General features: G+C 59.9%; 1 protein-coding gene across 7 annotated transcripts in view; it reads left to right on the forward strand.

Annotated features, from left to right (window-relative positions):
* Positions 1-21,197, forward strand: part of DIDO1 (death inducer-obliterator 1) — a 49,376-nt gene that overhangs the window by 21,995 nt on the left and 6,184 nt on the right. For all 7 annotated transcript variants that reach the window (XM_036229193.1, XM_036229194.1, XM_016133608.2 and 4 more), the window contains 11 exons: positions 1,217-1,429; positions 2,329-2,542; positions 10,798-11,263; positions 11,341-11,500; positions 12,462-12,578; positions 12,682-12,786; positions 12,968-13,100; positions 13,310-13,838; positions 14,215-14,368; positions 14,974-15,063; positions 15,782-15,977. In XM_036229193.1, coding sequence (XP_036085086.1) covers positions 1,217-1,429; positions 2,329-2,542; positions 10,798-11,263; positions 11,341-11,500; positions 12,462-12,578; positions 12,682-12,786; positions 12,968-13,100; positions 13,310-13,838; positions 14,215-14,368; positions 14,974-15,063; positions 15,782-15,977 — 2,377 coding nt within the window. The remainder of the gene's footprint in view (positions 1-1,216; positions 1,430-2,328; positions 2,543-10,797; positions 11,264-11,340; positions 11,501-12,461; positions 12,579-12,681; positions 12,787-12,967; positions 13,101-13,309; positions 13,839-14,214; positions 14,369-14,973; positions 15,064-15,781; positions 15,978-21,197) is intronic.

Consider the following 21,197-nt stretch of genomic DNA (forward strand, 5'->3'; position numbering starts at 1 on the left):
GCTGTGGCAACTCACTTCCTCTCAGCTGGTTTTTAGGCCCCTTTGGGCCGTGGTTCTCGGTCCTGCCCTCCGTGAGTCATCAGTCTCTGCTGCCAAGGGCTGACCCAGGCCACCTCGGGCAAGGGTGCCCCGGCATAGGCAGCTAGGCTGCCGGGGAGGCCACCTGGCCAGGCCTGGCCACCACACTACCTGTCCTGCAGCAGGTGTAGGCCCGACCGTTTAAGTGGATCTGTCGTGAGATGTCAGTGGGAAGGTGCCATTAACTGTTGACACGTTCAGTCGTTAGGGAAAATTACCAGACATGTAAGTTAGTGGGGAAAGTTATCTGAATTTCACGTCAGTGTCGTCGATGTGTTTGAGAGTACACGAGTTTGAATTCTGTTGGATTCTTTGGAGGAAAAATGATCATAAATAGTTAACATGAGAAGGTTTTGCTCAAGTACATTTCAGGGTGTGTTCATGTGTGTTCAGTCCTGGCCACCGAGATGTCTGCCCCTCGGTAATTACGCACAGAAGCGGCCCACAGCTTGTGCGGGGTCGGGTGCCTAAGCCACACGACCAGTTACCATACACCGGGCCTAAGATGGCGCGTTTCCCAGCCTGACTTCCGTGGCCTGAGCCGGGGGCCCAGCCGGGGACGCGCCCCTCACGCCCACCCCCACCCCCGCCAGCTCTCACGGCCACACGTGCGGGCGCTGTGGCGTTCTTACGCTGGAGAGCTGTTTGTCGTTTATCAGGTTGACATCTCACCGGCGTTCTGGGTGTTTCAGGCTGGCTGAGGCCCAGAGCCCAACAGGGACACCTTCTCATCCAGGAGGCCAATCTGACCCTTTTGAGTGATTCACAATCATTCCTCTCTGGGGCCTAAGTTACATCTGCTTTTTGTCTTGTAAGGGATCCCAGTTGTGGGTGTGAAATCCCATTGTATTCGCAAGGACACAGCCTGTGTCCTGGGGGCAGGGTCCAGGGGTCCTCTTAGAATTGGGCCCACCGTGGTCAAGGTGAAGGGCAGTGACAAAGTGAAGGCAGTGACAAACACGCATGCCTTGCATGGGAAGTAGATCACGTGTTCTGAATAAATTGTTTTCATTCACATGAAAATACCGTCTGCTGACAAACAGCAGTGACCTCGGTGCTGTGGGTAGTGGCCTTACAAAGTGCCGTGACTGCCCAGGGGCCGAATGTGCTATCTGAAGTCACATGTTTCATGCCGCAGGTCGCAGAGGCTCCTGGTGCCGCCAAGTGCATCGGCCCCGGGTGCTCGAGCGTGGCACAGCCCGACTCAGTGTACTGCAGCAGCGACTGCATCCTGAAGCACGCCGCTGCGGCGATGAAGTTCCTGAGCTCAGGTAAAGAACCGAAACCGAAACCCAAGGAGAAGACCAAGGCGAAGGCCGACAAGCTCACCCTCCCCAAAGGCAGCGCTCAGGTACGTCGCCCCCGGCAGCCGCCTGACGCGTCGCTGCCTCGGCCTGAGCTTGCAGAGTGCAGGCGCAGCAGCGCAGGCGGAGGGCAACTGCTGTCGCCGCTCCTTTCTGCTCTCCACCCTCTAGCTGAGGGCTAATTGATCCAGGTGCAGGAAAGCGAAGCCAGGCAGCGGCTGCCGCCGGGAAGCCAGGCCTTCTGTCCGTAAACCGGCAGGTGGATTGGCAGGCAGCCTGTGGGGCGGGGCGGGGCGTGGGCCCTTGGCGAGGCTGTGTGCCGCTCGCCCGGCTTACACATGGGCCCGTGTTCATCCCACGTGCAAAGCAGGAAGAACCGGGACGTTTAGCAGTTACACGCGTCTCTCCCTGGAGTGTTAGCTGGCCTGGCAGGGCTGTGCTGCGGCCCCTGCCACGTTCGTGACAAGCAGAGCCTAGCTAGTGTCGTTTGGGGAGTTGTCCTGTCATTTTTAAGTGCCGTTCAGGGTGTAGATGGCTTAATTTTTAAGGCTGGCGGTTTTGAACCAGAATCACCAGTGCGGCCGCTGCGTGCAGTGGGGGGGCGCCCGGCCTGTCCTCTCCTGGCGGCGCTCCCCTTGCCCAGCCGTGTTGCTCGGGCCCTTTGTCGCACCGGGGCCCTCCCCACTTTGCTGTTGCCTTGGGTCACCGCCTCACCTGCACCTCAGCAGGGTCACAGGCTATCGTGTTAGAGGGCCTTGGTGTCACTACGGGTTGTGGAGTCTCGGCCATTGCAGCGGGGTGCCGAGGGTCGGCTGGCGTGCGACCCTGCAGGCGCGGTGGGGGAGCTTGAGGTGGCCCGAGCGTGTCCTCCCCTCCCTTGAGAAGCAGAGCGAGCCAAGATTGATCATTTCTGACCTCCCTGATCTGGGTTTTACTGACTATCCAGGCAGGCATTAAAATCTCTTCTGTGCACAAGAGAGCAGCTCCGGACAAGAGAGAAGGCACCGTGAAGAAGGCCGCGCTGGGCCCCGTGAGGAGCGAGGGCCTTACGAAGGAAGCGCCCTGTGAGAGCAGCACGCCGTCCTGGGCCAGCGACCACAACTACAACGCCGTGAAGCCGGAGCAGACCGCCGCCCCGTGGCCGTCGCTGCTGTGTAAATGTACGTATCGCCCGGGGGGGCCTCTGGACCCTTCCTTCTTGGTCTTTCTGGACAGCCGCCCACTTGGGCCTGTCCGGAGCTAGGAGCTTTAAATGCTGCACCTCCAGAGGTTGGAGCAAATGCCCCCAAGCCGTCTCCCACAGAACCGCGGCCTCGGTGCTGGCGTGTGATGACTCGTGTCTAACGGGTTCTCGTTGTCAGGCTCCGGTAAGTATTCGCATTGTCCAGCAAAGTCCGAGTGAGCAGATACCCTTCCCGACGCTCAGAGTGCCATCACTGTCTAAACTCCATTTGCCGTTTCATCGCGACACTGTTAGCTTTCCAAACTCTTCTGCCTCGTCCTCTTTTAGCACGTGTAGTTATCACTTCTGTACCCCACGGGACTCTGTTTCTGCTTTAGTGTCGCATCTGGTGGTCAACTTAAGTATGATTTTCAGAAGTTGAAAGTGATTTTGATGGGACAGTTTTTCACGTCCAATCCACATACTACACACCCACATAGACACACATTCACGCTTCGAAAGCCATTCCCCGCGGCTTCGCGTGTCCACGGTAAGTGAGATGTGTGTCCTGCCTGAAACCGCCAGGAGCGACCAGCCTGCCCTCTGACCGCCGGGCTGCTGGGGCAGCCCCGGCTCCACATGGAGGAGATCAGGTACTGCCCGTAGACCTTTGAAAGCCTGGTTCGGCTACACAGCTCGAATCTTGTTGGTTTCTTCTTGTTTTTCAGCTTAATTTTCCAAGATTAAAATTTGGAAATTTAAATTGATTTATAGAGCACATCTCTGTTTTTAAGATGATCTCTATTCAGCTTTTATTTATGCTGTCATTTTTACTGTTTTATGTCCTTTTTTTTGAGCATCAAAAGTTTCAATAGCCCTAAATTCCAAGGCTGCAGCGGCATGCCACCTCCCCGTGGCAGCCATTTAGCAGCCATCTTGGGGGGGGGCTCGTATGGTGAGTAGGGAGTAGGTAGGTGCCAGAAGCAGTGGAGTTAGAAGAACGTGTCACTAAATGCTTATTTGAGAGTGTAAATGGCCCAAGGCCTAAGATACAGAGTCACAAGTGAATTGCAAAGCAATCTCAGATTGATTTTAGGAGTAGGTTATACGGAATTAATCAATTGCTGTATTAAAATGAGTCAACCAACACATCTTAGCTTGTTTGAGCTCAGAATTTTATGCTAACAGTATGTCTCAAACTGTCATCAAATCACAGCAGCCCTACAGAGTAGCACTTCGCAGAGGCTGAGAATGCACTAAAACCACGCATCACCTGTGTAGACAGGTGGGGAGACGCTGAGTTGGTCGTAGGCCCGGAGCAGAACGAGGAACACTCGGGGCACAGCGCGAAGGCCCATCGGTTAATCTCCCCATCTGTTGACTAGAACTGGACAGCCGCCCCGGGGCTCCCCAAGGAGTCGGGGGCACAGCGGGGCGGGGCGAGGGGGAGGGGGGACAGCAGGCGTGCTCTGGGCCCAGGTCTCACTGTTTTCGAGGGAGTGGGCCCGGTCCACAAGGAGGCCGGTTCCTCTGCTCACAGACGGGCTTTCACCTCGCTCCGTGTCAGCTCCTGGCTGGAGCGCCGCGTGCTTCAGTGGACAGAGTGGAACCGGCGACTGGCCGCCTTGCCTTCTGGCGCGCTGACGCCCGAGTAAAGTCGGCGGATGTCCAGACCTATGGCCTGCGTGCCGGACACGTTTTTGAGCTAGTTGCATTTATTTTGCTGTCCCAGAAATGCCATCTTCCCAGAAGGTGACGGGGGCAGAGTGAAGAGGTCGGTGGCAAACGCCCGCGGCAGCCTCTGGCCGGCAGCCGAGTCTCACCGCCGTCCCCACTCCGTCCCCCCACAGTCGCGGGAGTGGGGTGGTCGCAGAGCACAGCTTCCCCTGAGGACCCCACCTGCCTCCATGGCCGGCTGTAGTGCTCTTCCATCCAGGTTGGGGGTGCTGAGGTTTGGGGTGCAGCAGACGCTGGGTCACTTCCCAGGAGGAGGCGTCCACAGTGACCCCGGTACGAGGATCCTCGCTCAGTCCAGAAAACCAGCTGCTGCTCCCGAATGTGTTGTGCGTGTCCCCTGCCCGCCACGCAGACCTCGGGCTACGGCGCCACTCGTCAGCACGGCGGGGTCCCCGGTAAAGGGGGTGCACCCTCGCAGCGGCTCTCCCGCCCCCGCCACAGGAGCCGGTGTGCACGCGCGTTCTCAGGCTGATGCCGATGCCGCCAGTCGGCCCTCTGGCAAGCTCTCCAGGAGCCTGTGTAGTTTCTTAACTTATGGGAACAATTATTTTATTTCTGTCCCAAGTCAATAATGTTTTTTCATAACTTTATTTTTCTCTTCATTTTCACGAATGATTCTCCACCCGGTACAGTCAAGGTGTGAAGAGAGCTGACAACGTTTTTCTAAAACGCCCCCGACAGTAGCGGGTTGGGTAGCAGGATTCTGGCATTCACATTTGTAGGCACAGTCCCTAGTACTCCGGACTCCTGAAATGGCTCGTTAGGTGACTTAAAACACTGGGGATCTGAACAAATTTTGAAAGGAAAATGAGATTTCTGTAGTTTCATCTAGCTTTGAGAATTAAAATGGAAAATGCTGACAGCCTGTACCCCCAAACCCAGACGGCGTGGTAAGCGTCACGCCTGGACGCAGCTGTCCCCATAGGCCACGTGCACACCACACGAAGGCCACGTGCCGTGGTGAGACGGACCGAAGAGCACGTGCGCTCACGAGGGCCCCGGTGGCTCGGGCTCCAGAGCATGCTTCACAGATCCTTGGGAAACGAGCTCCCCACGGTGAACCTGGGGTTCGAGAGCCCGGCACATGGCGTAGGAGTGTACAGCGGGTGGGCGGAGGGTCTCTGTGGTCAGCTACTTCAGCCATTTTTACCTGTCTCCCAGAATTGTCAGTGGCAATAAAATCTATTGGGGACAAACCGGACTTTGTACCTATGAACCAGTTTCTCCCCCAGCTAGAGGAAACACCAGCACTTGTACTGATGGAGGACTTAGCTTGACAGCTGTTGTTAATACTGGCCTAACAGCTGGAATTTCCTTGGTTCTCAGACATTCTTTTGGTATTTTTAAAGTTTTTACTTTTTACAAGCCTCTAAAAAAATAGCTATTTAGAAAATTAGGTTGGGGAAGATTCGACACGGACATAAGCTAGCATTTGAGACACAAGCCTTTAGCTCTGTGCTCAGCCCCTGGCACGAGGGGTCCCGCCCGCTTTGCCTGCCGTGACCTCCATGTGACCTTTCGGAGCTGTGGATCCACCCACGACTGTTGACAGTTGACGCTAGGCGGGCCCTGGGTGGCATTGTCAGTGTCAGTCCAAAGGTCAGCTCTGAAGATGCTGCCGCGACTCCTTCGGTGTGGCGCACCGCTTTCCACTGGTTTTGTATAAAGTTGTAAGTTATTTAACCTTCGTTTTTGCGTGTTGCACAAAGCCGTGCACGTAGTTATGTCCTTAGCCTCTGGGAATTAAAGAAGTAAACTTGGAAGACGGCTCAGAAGTTTTGCCGCTTTCACTTAACACAAATGAAGGTTGGGGCAGTGCCACCGCGTGAGCCTGGAGGACTTCGGCCAGAAGGGCACCAAGGTAACCGCTCTGCATGACCCATCTGGGTCTGCCGATGGGATGCTCCGACGAGGGGCCGCCCGGGAGGGCGACTGGACTAGCCCTATGTGCCCCTCGCCCTGTCGGGTTGCTTGGGATAGTGAATTTGGGCACAAACAAGTGGTGGTTAAAATGTAACCTAATTAGAGCGACAGGCTTGCCTGGCGACTGGTTCAGAGACGGCAGCGGCACCACTACTCCGCAGGCCGGCGCCGCACAGCCAGGTGACACAGCCGCCCCCACAAGGCCTTGATCACATTTCACACTAGTGAGCTATGTCAGAGCATGGCCCGCTGTCCCATGTGACCAGTCCAACACGAATCAGGTCAAAGTTTAATTTCAGAACACTGAGGCTGAGAAAGGTAACTGGCCTCCGGGCAGTGGGTTTGGCCAGTTTCTCACAGGGAGGTGTGCACACCTCTGTATTCAGGTGTCACGACAGACCCATCCGGAGCGAGCCGAACTAGAACTAGACAAGCGCAGTGCCCACGCCGTGGCAGTTGGACCTTCACAGGCACCCGCAGGGGAGGGGCGGCAGGTGCAGCTTAGGCTGGCTGGTTCCTTGGCATGCTGTGTCCTTGGACCCAAAAGCCAAACACTGCCTTGCTGGAGTTGCCTTTTCACTGTAGGAAGCCTTGCTTGGGCACGGTGGGGTGGGAGCCCCCCGTGCCCTCGGGCTGCTCTGCCGTCCGGGCCCTGGGTTTGGTCCCTTCTCCAGACACAGCCCCAGCGGCGGTGGCTCTTCGGTGTTACGCTGCTTAGACGGGCCCCAGTGGGGTGGGTGGTGTGTGGAGGTCGTGCTGTGAGGCACGGTGCCAAGTCCTTGGGTCAGCGGGCAGTTCTGGGGAGGGGAGCCCCTGCGAAGGCCAGCCGTCACTTAGTGCACCACGTGGCATGCTTGCCACATGGTTTGACTTCCTAGCTGTCACACCAGAGACATTTCTTAGTTGACGTCTTTGGCTTTTACAGTCAATCATTCTCAAGAAGTAGGGCCCCCGTGGCTTCAATGTGACCGAGCCTCAAGTGTGGGATGTTCAGGGTACCCCGGTGCGTAGTTCGGGGAGGATGGGAGGTACAGGTACGCAGCGGTGCGCAGTGGCGCAGGGCTTCCTGCCCTGAGCCCTGCCTGTGTGGAGCTGCCCCAGGAGAGCTGTCCAGGCTAGGCACATGCCTCGTGTGTGCGCCCTACCTGCTGTGACTTCATTGGGCCGCTGCCCAGCTGCCCGGGGCAGGGGGGAGGTGGGGACGTAGCAGCACAGCTAGTGGGGCCCGTGTCCTGCGCTCCGCCGAGGCCCTCCAGTGCCACCCAGTGGCCAGTGATGCCATAGCACCATGCCCAGCCTTAAAGTACGACAGCCCCCCCTCCCTCCCCTCCCAGTTTCATATTGGAAAACAAGCCGGTTCCACCGTGGCTGCCCCCGGGGAGCACCAGCCTGCTTAGTCCTCACACAGCTGCACCCCAACAATCTTCCTGTCACAGCACGTGGCCAGCGGGTAGGAATGGATATCACTGAGCAGGGGCCTGGCCCAGCGGGCGGCCCTGCTTCCCTCAGCCATGGAGGTTTCAGCTGGCGCTCGGTCAGTGCCTGCCCTGGAACTCGATGGCTCTTCCTCCCACAGGCAGGTCCCTGGGGTGTGGAAGCAAAAAGCAGCTTTGCTGCCGGTGGCCCAAACTTGGCAAACACACCTGGTGGGCTGCCCCCCAGTTACTGCTGTCCCCACTGCAGTGACCACTCTGCAGCCAGCACACAGCCGCTGCTGACTAGCAGAGTTTGGCGGCCCTTGGGGGCACCAGCCACACCCTGAAGCCACCTGGCATGGCACGTGCTGCTGCTTTTCTAGAACAGGTTGCTTTTCTGGATGGTTGCAGGATAATTCCATGCCCTCTATAAATTTGCCCCCGATCCAATTGCTAGATGTGAGTTCAGGTGATGGGTTGACAAATTTGAGTTTCACTCTGCTCAAAATCAGTGTGCGTGAACTGTCAGGCACACAGCACTGCACTGGCCACTGCCCTTCCACCGTGTCCCAAGGCCACCTTGCAGTGGGACCAAACAGACCAGCGTGTGTGGCACTTGTGGGAGAGAACTTTGCAGGTTTCAGTATTGCCTTCGCAGTTGGAGGGCGTGGCCAACTTGCGCTCAGACCCAGGCCCCAGTTTCAGGCGGCCCGGTTGGCTTAGATACACCTGTTTGTGCTCAGGAGGCCAGGTGAAGGGTGATGAGGGTTAACTTAGAAACCAGACTCAGTTCACTTTATGAAATATCCTCACGGGTAAGGAAAGCTGCCCCCTGCTCGTTAAGCTAGGTTATATGTGCTCACTGGCCCTGCCCCTGGGTAATAGATCATTCTGATCGTGTGCTGGGAATACCCTAAAAGTAACCCTGACGGGCACTCAGAAAACGTCAGACCACTAGAAGTGTGTGTGCGGTTCTGGTCTGGAGACCTGGAGCAAGTGTTTTTGAAGTTTAGCTTGTCACCTGAAGCACAGGGTGGGAGGGTTTATTTTAGGCTCCAGCGCCCAGCTGTCCTGTACATCAGTCATCTTTGAGGTTTGTGGAAACTCCTTGGGCCAACGTTTTAGAGTAATTTAAGTGTGCTACTAAAATGCTTGGCAAAGTCTGTATTTGTAAAAGTGACAGCTGGTTCTAGGTCCCACTTTAATCCTCGTGGGTTCATCTTCCATGACTGCCGACAGTCGGCCCCCCTGCCTGGCCGCCTGCTAGGGGTCAGTGTGCTCTGGGCGCTCCTGCACCACCGCCCGCTGCGCTCCTTCCGTCCCCTCCCCCAGCCCGGCGGCCTCGGGGCCTGAGGGCCCAGCTCCTGCTCAGCCTGAGCCCTGGCTCCACTGCAGGCTGGGCACTGAGGGCCTCCTGGGCCACATGGGAGGTGCTGAAAGTTCTCCAGGGTATGTAAACTTGACCTGATGGAATAATACCTGCAGAAAGGTAGTTCTTTCCCTTATGTTAGGTCCTTTTTATACTTTTAGTGTGCTTCATTTAGAAATTTGGCTCCAAAAAGTGACACCTTTAGAGGTGTGGTTTGGTGACAGTGGCTATGTGGGTGGAGCATGCAGTGATTTTGGAAACTTGGCGGACTTCAGCCTGGGACTGCCAGCGGGCATGGGGGGTGGGGCTAGCGCTGTACAGGCCACCTTAGGTAGGGGAGAAGAGGCCAGAGGACTTTGGGGTGACAGTGAGGGACTCACAAGTCAGGACCGATCCCTGGGGGCGACGTGCGCAGCCCTGGCTGCAGCTGCCCCTGCAGCCGCAGACTTGGTGCAGCGAGGGGGTCTGCGTCGCCGCGGGAGCGCTGGAGGCCTCGTTCTCCCAGAGCCCGCTGGACTTGCTTCTCATGCTGCTGGAGGAGGGACCTCCTTGGGGACTGTGGCTCTGGCGCTCTGCCAAGATGACTAAGGCTGGTGGTGCTGGCTACACTGGGGCCAGGAGGCAGGCTGTTGGGTCGGGTCGTAGTTTCGCTGGGACAGTTGAAAGCACTGGTGGCTGCTGCCGATCCCTGGGTCACACTGACGGGGCACCTGAGCATCTATTAAAATCTCCCGTCTAGGTGTCCGGGAGTCTCAGTAAAACCTGCACCTCGGGAGGCACCCTCTCTGTGGGTGACTTGACCACCTGCCACACGGGGTCCTGCTCACCCGTGGGCCCGCCTGCTCCCCGCCACTCTGGGAGGCGCGCGGAGCAAGGACCACCGGAACGTGCTGCCCGCTCCCATCCGCGACCTGGCCCCGGGCGGGGCTGCCGTGCGCTCAGCGCCGGCCTCCTCTACGTCGGAGACTCGAGTTCTGAGGCCTGGCTTCGGCTTGAGTGTAATCAGCTCTTCAGCATGCACCCTTTTGGAAGCGAAAGTACTGGCATGTTGATTTTTGTGCAAGTTGAGGTGTTTTGATCATTTTTATGCTTTTGTCTACAATCCTTGTTCAAATTGAAATTGCTAATTTATTGTCTTACCCAGTAGTGGAGTGCGGCTGGAGGGCTGTAAGTGGGAACGTTTCTGCTGCGGCACAAGGCACCTTTGTCCTCTCACATCGTGGTGGGTCTTCCCCACATTGCAGTCCCCTAGCTTTGTTTTATTAACGTCGTTCAGTGGACAAAATTTTGTCCAGAAGAATGATGAGGAGCTGTGAGTACCCCCACCTGAGAATGGGCTCTTGCTAGTCATTGCAAAGCCTCTGCCAGGGCGGGGGCGTCGGCTGAGGAGGACTTGCCTGTTTGACCCCTCCCGTAAAGGCTTTTTAAACTTGTGTTTATTAAAAAAAAGTTGCCCTTGAGTTCTTAATGAAAATACTCTTCTAAATCAACTGGGTTTTTTTTTTTTTTTTTGATAATGTGAATTTTGCCTTTGCATTTTTAAGCTTAGCTAATGATTTAGATGAAGCCTTTGGTAACTAGAATTTGTTGGTTGAAGTAACAGGATCAATGAAATGACACAGCACAACATTTCTTTCTGAAACGAAGGTTGATCAGAGCCTTAGATGCTGCCGGAGACCTCGGCCGCAGTCCTGTTCTGCATTCGTGAATTAGCTTCATAGCCCTCTCTGAATCGCTGTCTCCCACGCCGCTGCTGGGTGCGGACGCGGCGCCGTCCTGCCTCGCTCAGCACGTGCGTCTCCTTTACAGCTGTCAAGGACAACAGGCACGCGGAGGAGAACCTGGCGGCGGCGGCGCCCAAGAAAGTGGCCCCTCCGGGCTCCCTGCTGGGCGGCAAGCAGCCTTCACCCCGAAGCCTCCTTCCAAAGAAGTCTCCTCCTTTCGTGAACGTGGCAGGAGCCAAGGCGGCCATCAGGAAGGTGCCCCCGGGCTTCAAGGGCACCATGCCCAGGAGGCCGTGGCTCTCGGCCGCGCCGTCGGGCGCTGCGCCCACTGCCAAGCAGGCCAGGCTGGTGCCCGGCACCACCACGTCCGCCTCCAAAACGCTGCCTGGCTCCGCTGCCTTGGGAGCCGCTAGGAAGCCCATGGCGACCTCTGTGCCCTTGGCGTCCCCAGCCCCCGGTCGCCTGGGGCCCTCAAGCCCCACCCCGTCACAGCCGAATTCACAGATCCGGCAGAACATCCGGCGCTCGCTGAAGGAGATCCTGTGGAAGAGGTGAGTGGCCCGCCTGGCGTCCCCCGCGGGCCGCGCGCGTGGGCGCCGGGCTTCACACGCGTCCTCCGCCCCTGCAGAGTCAGCGACAGCGACGACTTGGTCATGACGGAGAGCGAGGTGGGCAGGGTGGCCCTCCGCATCGAGAAGGAGCTGTTCAGCCTGTTCCACGTCACCGACAACCGGTACAAGAGCAAGTACCGCAGCCTCATGTTCAACCTCAAGGACCCCAAGAACCAGGTGTGTGCGCACGCCGTCCTCAGCGACTGGCGCGGTGCCGAGGGCAGCAGCATTTTGAAATGTCATCATCCTTCCAGTGGAAGCAGAAAGGCATCCTTGTCCCCTCTGGCACTCGCCCCGGCGGCTGGCGGGGGCGTGTTCGCCCACCCTTCCCTGCCTTAGCTGTAGGCCTGGGGGTCTCATGGCTCCCTAAAGTCCACCCTCATTCCAGACCTACGTCTTCTGAACGTGGCTGTACCGCCGCGTTCGCGTCAGGTCATCAGCTCCAGGACAAAGTCCAGGCTCTTTGTCCCAGCCAGTGTGTGGGGCTCTCCATCTTGGGGCAGTTCCAGGCGGCCCTTTCTGCCTTAGTGCCATTCGCAGCAGCGGGGCGAGCCTGGCCCTCGCGGCTTCCTCAGGGCGGTCATGACCCCCGCGGTGCTCGCTGTCCGGACACCTGCCGTCACCCCTGGCTGCGGGGCACCACTCACAGCAGCTGTGGGTGGGCTGCGCTGCTCCCGCAGGCTCCACAGGGCTGGCCACTCGCCCACTGAGTGTCGGGGGCCCATGGCACGCCGCTGCTTGTGGCCCACCTGGGTCACCACGGTCCCAGAGGTCTCTGACCGTGCACCTCGCTGTGCGAACCCCCTGGCGGAGGAGGTCTCTTCCTGCCGCTGTTCTGACATGGTCCCCTGGGGCCAATTTGCGTTCTCTCTGAAGGTCTTTTCGTAGTCGGCGCAGTGTTGTCTGGACACCCCTGCTTCATGGCGAGGTGGCCCAGTGGGGACTTCTGTGGGCTGCTGGGGACTGGGTGTCACAAGGCTCCTGCTGCCCCCATCCGAGGCTTCAGCCTCCGTCCTGCCGTCCCCCGGCCTCTGGGCAGGGACCTGCCCACTGCCCTGCTCTGTCCAGACCCTCCTGAGGGCCTTAGAGACAGTTACTCAGATGCTTTGAACCACTGAGCAAAGGTGCTTGTTCACAGGGACTTTTCCATCGTGTTCTGCGTGAAGAAATCTCTTTGGCAAAACTTGTGAGGATGAAGCCAGAAGAACTCGTGTCTAAGGAGCTGTCCATGTGGAAGGAGCGGCCCACGAGACCTGTGAGTCCAGCGCGTGTGGCCGCGGCAGCCCCAGGGGTGCGCCTGGGCTGTTGGCACGGTGCCCGCGGCAGAGGCGTGAGCCTGGTGGTCCCCTTCCCCACAGGTGATGGAGCCCAGGGCTAAGTTTCTTCATGAAAGCAGGAAGACGGCCGTCAGGCAGGAAGCCGTTCCCGACATGGAAGATTCTCCACCAGTGTCGGACTCAGACGTAAGCCCCGGGGGTCTGCTGCCGGCGGGGGTGGGCGAACTCTCGGGCGAGGCGCACGCGGCCGCGTTGTCCGGTGCCTGGCCCTGGCGGTCCTCCTGCAGGCGGCACGTCACGGGGTGTCTGCGCCTGAGCCCTCGGTGGGGAGAGGTGGCCCAGTCGGTGCATGTCCACTGCCTTCCAGGAGCAGGAGTCGGTCCGTGCCGTGCCCGAGAGCAGTGCCGCGCCCCTGCTGGACGTCTTCAGCAGCATGCTGAAGGACACCACCAGCCAGCACCGTGCGCATCTCTTCGACCTGAACTGTAAGATCTGCACAGGTGAGCGAGGCTGGGGTGCTGCCTGCGAAGTGAGTCGCCAGCTCTGCCCCTGGAGTCTGGTGTTGGCCCCGCGCCAAGCTCGGGAGGGCCGGCACCGTCTCTGGGGTCTGGAGTCAGCCCTGTGCTCGCGTGGCCGCTTCATTCTCGCCTGTGGATGGGCTGTGCGTCCACTTCAGGTCCCTCACAGAGGCCTTCCTCACATCCTTCAGGTCAGGTGCCATCATCGGAAGATGAACCAGCTCCGAAAAGACAGAAGCCGTCGGCTTCTAAGAAGGAGGAGCCGAAGCCCAAGCACGACAGCCCGCCGCCCTCTGAGCCCGCGGTCAGCTCCGCGGATGAGCTGGTGCCAGAAACGGTGCCCGAGGTCGCCTCCGAGCCAGACCCAGGAGGCGCCTTCGAAGCACCCTTGGAGAGGAAGTGCCCCCCGGGGCCCCCAGGAGACAGGCACCCCGAGCCCTCCACCCTGGAAGGGCCCTCAGGCCTGGCCTCCTGTGGGGGCGGGGTGCTCACCACAGTCACCATGTCTGGCCGAGACCCGAGGACCGCGCAGAGCGGGGCGAGCACAGTCACGACCCCCGCAGCAGCCCACTCGGAGCCTGCCCCCCTGGCGGAGCCACGACAAGACGTCCCGAAGCCCTCCGTGGCCTCCGTGCTGGTGCCCAAGTCCATACTCGCTAAGCCGTCCTCGTCCCCCGAGCCCAGATACCTCCTGTCGGTCCCGCCATCGCCGAGCATCAGGTGCGGTGTCCCCGCGTGGTCCAGCATGGCTCACGTAGTCGAGCAGGAGGGGCGGCCGCGCGGTGGCCACCTGCACTCCACTGCCCCAGAACACCCTAGTGCGTGTGAAGCGCCCGGAGCCAGAGTCGGGGCGCCTGGCACCATTCAGAAGGCTAGGTCAGGGTGGGGAAATGCGAGGTCACAGCCGTCTGGCTTTGGTGCCTGTTCGGCTTCTTTCTCTTTGAGCAGAACGTCCGTCGATAGTGTCGTGGTCTGGTAGTTACTCGTAACGGGCAGCCGCTGAGACGCAGGATGTCAGTTCACTGCTGTAAACACGTGACGTCTTCGTGCTCTCGGATCTCTGTGCAGGAGCGTGACTTCCCGCTTTGTCTTGCAGCGTCGCAGAGTCACGGTCCCCTCCGGAAGGAGACACGGGCCTCTTCTTGTCTCGTCTGAGTGCCATTTGGAAAGGCTTCATCAACATGCAGAGCGTAGCGAAGTTTGTCACCAAGGCCTACCCTGTCTCCGGGTGTTTCGATTACCTCAGCGAGGTTAGAACCGAGGGTGTCTGTGCGCGTGCGTGCGCGCGCGTCGCCGTGGCTCTGGACCCGGACCGCAGTCCCGCGTGGAGCCAGCCCAGCCGCATGGGCGCCGGCTCCTCGGAGACGAGCTGGGGGTCGACGGGGGTGGCGGGGACGACGTGCAGGCCGAGCAGGGTGGCTAGCGGGCAGGCCTTCTGGCGGGAGATGGGCATCCCGACTTCGGGCGAAGGCTGGGGTTCGCCTTCCCTGTGTCCAGCCGGGCACGTGCCCGGCCTGCCGCGGTGTGGGGCGGCACGACACGCTTTTAGTTTTCACGGCAGCGGAAGTGGCTCTGACACTCGGCGTCGGGGAGGGGGGTCAGCGCTGTGCGCACGGCGGAGGGTGGCGGCGCCGCTTGCCAGGCGCCCTGCTTGGCCGGAGGCTGCCACGGGCCCCTCGGTCCGGTAACTGCTGATCCTGAACGTCGAGTAACGGAGAAGAGCTCGGCGCAGGGGTTACCATTTTCTGTGGAACCGGTTTTCTCGACTCGTGGGTAGTTTGGCGCCCAGAAGTGACTGTGTTGGTCTCTGAAGGCCGGTTCGACCGGTCACTGATGCGGAGTGCGTTTTGTCCAGGACCTGCCGGACACCATCCACGTTGGCGGAAGGATTGCGCCGAGGACGGTGTGGGACTATGTTGGCAAACTCAAGTCTTCCGTGTCTAAGGTACCTGCTTTCCGTCCAGTCTCTGCACCCTCAGGTGTCCGCCCAGAGTCGGTCTCGCCTCCCTGCTTTCGGGCTGACACCTGAGATGTCGGTCCACCGCTGCTTGGCCGTCTCCAGGTGAAAGTTAAGTTTGTGACCGGACGACGGCGTGGGCGTGAGCTCAGCACGGTGGCGAAGCTTGGCTGCCAACTCGTTCCGTGCAGCTGCCTGCTCAGAACTGGCCCTGTCTCGGGTCGTCTCTGTGTGGAGGGCGGGCTGGGGCTGGGAGGCGGGCAGACGGCACTCGGGGTGGGGGCTGTAGTTTCTGTCAGGGTCACAGAAGGGTTTGGACCCTCTTGCTCAGTTCAGTCCTCCCATTTGGAGGCGCAGATGCCCTTCGTAGGTCGCTCGCCCAGTGGGTCGAGACCACAGCTGTCGCACCAGTGCCAGCTCACCCTGTGGCAGACGCGGCCATGCAGCGGGTGCCGTTTTGAGAGCACTGGGTCTGCGAATAGAAGTGATTTTTATGAGGTCCTGTGGAAGCAGGGTTTGCTTCCCGCAGCCGGTGCTCGAGCCCGCCTCCCCGGCACCCCACGCTTCTGTCTGGACAGCAGGACAGTGGGGAGCAAGTCGGCTGCACGCCGCTCCCCATTCAGGCTGCTTCGGAGGCTTAGGTGCACCTCAGGGGGCCTTTTCAGCGTGGCCCAGGTCAACGTTGTGTGTCCTGTGTCCCCTGCAGGAGCTGTGTCTGATCCGCTTTCATCCTGCGACCGAGGAGGAGGAGGTGGCCTACATCTCTCTCTACTCCTACTTCAGCAGCCGCGGCCGCTTCGGCGTGGTCGCTAACAACAGCAGGCGTGTCAAGGACCTCTACCTGATCCCGCTGGGCGCCGAGGACCCTGTCCCCTCCAAGCTCTTGCCCTTCGAGGGACCAGGTAAGCTCCGGCTTTCTGGGTGGTGGTTAGGCTCCCGTGAGCCCACACGTGCCCTTCCCCCAACACCGAGTCCTGCTGAGCGTGTCGCAGGGTGGTCATGCCGCCTCCCACATGACAGTGCACAAGCAGGAAGTAGGAGTGTGCATGAAGCAACAGTTAGCAGCTTCTGGGGCGCTGCGGGGTGGCGCTAGGAGTTCCCTTACCATCAGCATGAATTGTCACTGCAGAGTTTCACGAAGTGAAAAGACCCACAGCATCCAGCCGGCCTGTCACAGCCCTGGCTCCGTGCACTGTGCCGGTGGCAGGGAGCCTGGGGAAGGGCTGGGCGGAGAGGTGGCCTCCCCTCGGCTCCCCTCTCTGCACCTCCCCTCGGCGGGGCCCTGAGCGCTCAGCTCAGGCGGGCTTCTGTCTCGCTGACGGGAGCAGCTCCGGGAGGCGCAGGAGGCGGGGGCGAGGCGAGTGCTCCCAGGAGCCGCCGCTCGAGTCTGCTGCTCAGAGCGTAGCAGGCTCTGAGGTTCTGTGTGTGCTCCTTCCTTGAAAAATACTGTCTTCAAAGGGTTACTTACAGATTCACCCGAAAGAAGTTAGATTTGTCCCAGGGTTGAGGGCGGTTCCAAGCGGACGTGTGTCTCCTTGGCCCTGAAGTCTCCAGCGGTTCTATCTTGCCTGGAAAGTGACGGGTCTAACACGTGGTGACTGCTCTTTGCAGTGCTGCGTTCTAGGGGCGGCGGCTGACCGCCCTGAGCCATCACAGGTGCCACCTGGGCCCTGGCCCCTCTGTGTCCTGGCCCCGTGGCCAGTCCCTGGCAGGTGCTCCCACCGTAGCCATGCTGCAGTCGCCCCGCACCTGCACTGTTGGGACCCAGCAGGGTGGCCCTTCGCCCACCTGCAGTACACGCTTGGGCGGTGCCGGGCTCGGTGGCACCCGCCAGTCACTGCAGGGTTAAGTCTCCGCAGGGCAGGTCCCATTCTTTCAACGCCTAGCACACTTGAAAGGCTAAATACTTCCGGTGCCCTCCTCCTGCCCTGGGGGGCAGGAAGTGCCACTTGGCGATGGCAGGAAGAGCCGTGGTGAGGGTCTCGGTAAGTGAGCGGCTGGCCAGCTTCCTGGATGACCGTGAAGGGCGAGGCCCCGTGTCCCTGAAGCTGAGACGAAGAAGCTGACTTCTGAGACCCGTGCGGAGCGCTCGGGTCAGCCACAGAGGAGACGCAGTGGGGTCCGCGGGCCCACGGCTCTGGCCACACGGCAGGCTCCTCTCGCCGTCGGGGATGTGCGTTAGGCTCAGAACCCCTTTTAAGCAGAATTCACACACTTCCCTTCTGGCTTGAGGCCCTGTCACTGCTCATCTGCAGACGCAGTGACCCGTCTGGTCCGGCTGCAGGGTCGCCAGCAGGAATGGGAGGGGCACGGCTTCCGGACCAGGCAGGGCCGAGTCCCTGCAGTGCCTGGGGCCATGTGGGCACAGCCCTGGGGGCCGGCTGCTGGCGGAGGGAGAGGAGGGGCCACACTGGGTGCCTCGGAGGCGACGTGGACAGGAGGGCAGGGCGGGGGCGCTCGCCTCATCCACTAACCGTGATGGGCGCTGACCACCCGGACACACCCGGTAACCGGCCAAGTGGACACACTCTCATGCACCCGCATTCTGAGGCTCTGATGCTACCTGAAGGGGACCCCCGAAAGACCACAGATTGTCACCCACAATGAGGAGCAACTGCTTTGTTAAAATAATAGTAAGGGTTTTAGAAACGTGATCGGGGATTTTTTTTTTTTTTTTGTCCATAAGTTCTTAGTTTTCCTTTGAACCTGAGGGCTTCTCAATCCAAGCCTGTTGGAGTATTACTTTTTGTTTCCATACCATTGATCACACGCACGTGAACGTCTGTGTATGTTTTATGCACGTCCACATCAGCTAAACAGCCTGGCTCCAGGCCAGGTGACCTACCTGACCTGCCTTGTGTATTTATAGTGTGACTCGGTGCACTCCGGATACAGTGTCCGCGTGTCCTGGTGTGCATGTCACTCGTGTGTGCACACATGCTTGGAAGGCTGGGTGGGGATATTTCTCCCTTCTGAGCATTCCCTGTCCTCACAGAGCTAGTTCGCACAGCAGGCCCAGGCCCAACCTGGGGTGGCCGTGGCATCCCTCAGTAGAGCAGCCAGCACTGGGCCCATGGCCTGAGAGGTGCACTTTCGACCCTACTGCAGCCCTGCTGGACATGCATTTGCCCCTGTCTCTGAGGGGGGTGACATGTGTGTCCACAGTTGTCACTCCTGAGGTCACACAGCCAGTAAGTGGCCGGGCCAGGGTTTGCCCGAAGCTGTGTGGGAGGTGGAGAGGTGGCTGAAGAGGGGGACCGACTCGTACGCACGCAGCCCGCACCCCACGCCCAGGACCCTGGGGGGCTGACAGCAGGGTGTCCCCAGCTCCGGCAGCTCGCACTTGGGAAGCAGGTGAAGATGCCAATGGGGCCGGATCTGTCTCCGGCCTGGTGAAGCCTGCACGGCGGCGCTCGCTCTGGACGGTGAACCTGGGGAGCTCGCACACGGCCCTCCGCCACCGCCGCTGCCCTGCGCCCGCGAGCCTCCCCGGACCCAGCCGGAGCGCTGCTGCTCTGAGGACGTTTTGGTGACTTGTCCACAGAAATGCCAGGTCACCTCGTGTCACCCAGTGGCATTTTAGTAACTGGCCATGTTGTTTCAGAGGACAGCCTCTAGGGAGCCCAGGTCCCCTGGGCCAGCTGAGCGTCCTGCACTGTGTTGTCGGCTCAGCTCAGCTCGATGCTGACGCTGACGGGCTCAGCACTGGGGACCTGGGCTCAGCCACTCTGCACGTCCCGGGGCCTCACTCGTAGGAGGGAGACCAGTCCGATTGGACGCTCATCTCCTATGTGACCCCAGCAGGACTGGCCCCGGGCAGGGCCCCGTCCCTCCCGAGTGCGTAGGCCCATTCTTGGCGGGGTTTCTAAGACGCGGGCACGCAGTCTTCTGAGGGCTTCCGACGCCAGGGCCATTTCCTCGGTCCTGTCCGCCCTGTGGCCTCCGCGGGTTCGCTCCTCCCTGCTTCTGAACTCGCCGTGAAGCTCTGCGCTCGCAGCGCCGGCAGGTAAGCGTCTCCGCGGGCCCCCCATGCGCCGGCGGCCGCAGACACGCGGCGCATGCGCTGCCGAATGTACCGCTCTCCCTCCCTCCAAAACCAATAAAGATGTTTCCTGGAAACCGCCCCTGTGTGTGTGGATTGAACCCCGTGGTTGCTCCCGGTGCCCGTCCCCAGTCCGCTGTGAAGGGAGGCGGCGGTCCCCACCTTTGCTGCTCCCCAGCCCGTGTGCGGGCCGGCGCCTCTCCAGGCCACCTGGGCGGACGCCGGCAATACCCGAAGCTTGTGCCGGGCCCGTGGCTTTGTGCAGGTTGAGATGGGAGAGGTGTGCGCGTGCAGAGGGCTGGGCCAGGTTCGCTGCTGCCCCACGTTTGCCAGGCCTGCTCTGCCCGTGCACGGCTGAGGACTGTCAGCAAGCGACTCCCCCACCTGCTCCCTTGCAGCACACGGGGAGAGTCGCTAACGGACAGTGGGGCGTGCAGGCTGGACTCGGGGGCACAGGCCACATTGCGGGGACGGCTCGTGGGGTCAGCTGCTAGAGGCTGTTGGAAAGCTGCACCCCGCAGCGCGTCAGGCGTGAGGCGCGAGGGAGGCCCAGGGGCTCTCCCGCCCCCAGCCACGTCCCGTCCCTCGCACCCCGGCGCCTGGCGCGCCTGGCCCAGATCCCGCTTTGGTCTTGTCTCAGAGTCAGGTGACGCGCCTCTTCCCGTGTCCTGGGCTTCTCCGTGTCCTTTCCGGTGGTCTGGCAACACTGGGCGGAGGCCCGTTTCCATCCCCACAGCACAGCAGGGCGGGCGGGGTGCCAGCCCCTGTCCCCAGTCTCCTCACACCTTGTCTGGGAGTGGAGGGGGCGCAGTCAGCCACCACTGGTCAGCCAGTCTCAGCCACCCGCCTGCTGCTTGCTTTCATCTGATGTATGATTGACAGGCCCCAGCAACCTGCACGGGAGGCAGGTAAGCGCATCCTGCTGCTCACAGTGAAGAAAGGGAGGAATTTTGCGAACTGGCCACGGCCCCGTGCCTCCACGGGGCAGCCAGCTGGCCCCTGCCACACGTCTTGGCCGCCGCTCCTCCCTCCGGAGGCCCAGACCAGGAGGGGGCATTGGGGGGGGGGAGCTGGCCCGCTGCCACCTCCCAGCAGTGAGCGGCCTTGCAGACACTTGGCGTGGAGCGTCACTGAACTGGGGACATCCCCTCATCTCAGTTAAGATTGCGGCTGAGGCCCAGCAGAGATCAGGGAACGTGACTTCCACAAATGTGAGTTACACTTCAGACGTTCACGCAGCCGTAACACGAACACGTTGATGATAAGATCTGATAAGATCACATGAATGTGTGAGTCAGGTGACAAGATTTGACTGCTTCAAAATAGGGGTATGCATTTTGAGAGCCCAGTTTAAATTTCAAATCTTGGGGAAACTCAAAACTTAGCAGCTGCACAGCCTTGGAGCGTGCTCAGCTCACTGCGGGTGTGCCAGTGAGCCATTGAGAGCTGTGAGCATGCAAAGATGCCAGCTGTGGGCTTGCACACCAGTCTCCAGGTAGCTCACTGTCTTCCAAACAATTGTAAATGTTAAGTAATTTAACCAGAACCATTCCTGTGACGACCGAGGGAAGACAAAGGCGAGAGCCAGAAGGAGTGTGACAAGGCCAGGATCTATTACTTGCTTTAGTAATAAGCACATTTAGCCATTGAAAGTTTCCGTCGTTGTGGTGGCCCATGCACGTCATAGGAGCCTGGGTCTGGCACAGTGACTTATCACACGCAGCCTCCACCCGAAGCTCAATTCACGCCACAGCCTTGCACTTTGGAAGCTGAGCTGTCCCTTATGAGGGAGCGTGGCCCCCTGTGCTGAGGACAAGCTCAAGGGCCGTCCCTGCATCAGGGCTCCCCACCCTTGTGCACGCTCGCCTGCCCATGCTGCTGAGTGGGTCCCCCTCCTGCTGGTAGGCAGAAGATGCTCACTGAACTATCCCCTGGGGCTTCTGCTGGGCTGGCTGTGAGTGCTCAGCAGGGGGACTTCTGGGGCCATTGTCACCAGAGTCTGGTCCCCATGGACCAGTGCAGCCAATTTGCCAGTTGACCATACACACAAACTATTTGAATAAGCTATGAAACATTCAGT

This window comes from Rousettus aegyptiacus, unplaced genomic scaffold (assembly GCF_014176215.1).
Source record: "Rousettus aegyptiacus isolate mRouAeg1 unplaced genomic scaffold, mRouAeg1.p scaffold_m13_p_12, whole genome shotgun sequence".
Lineage (NCBI taxonomy): Eukaryota > Metazoa > Chordata > Mammalia > Chiroptera > Pteropodidae > Rousettus > Rousettus aegyptiacus.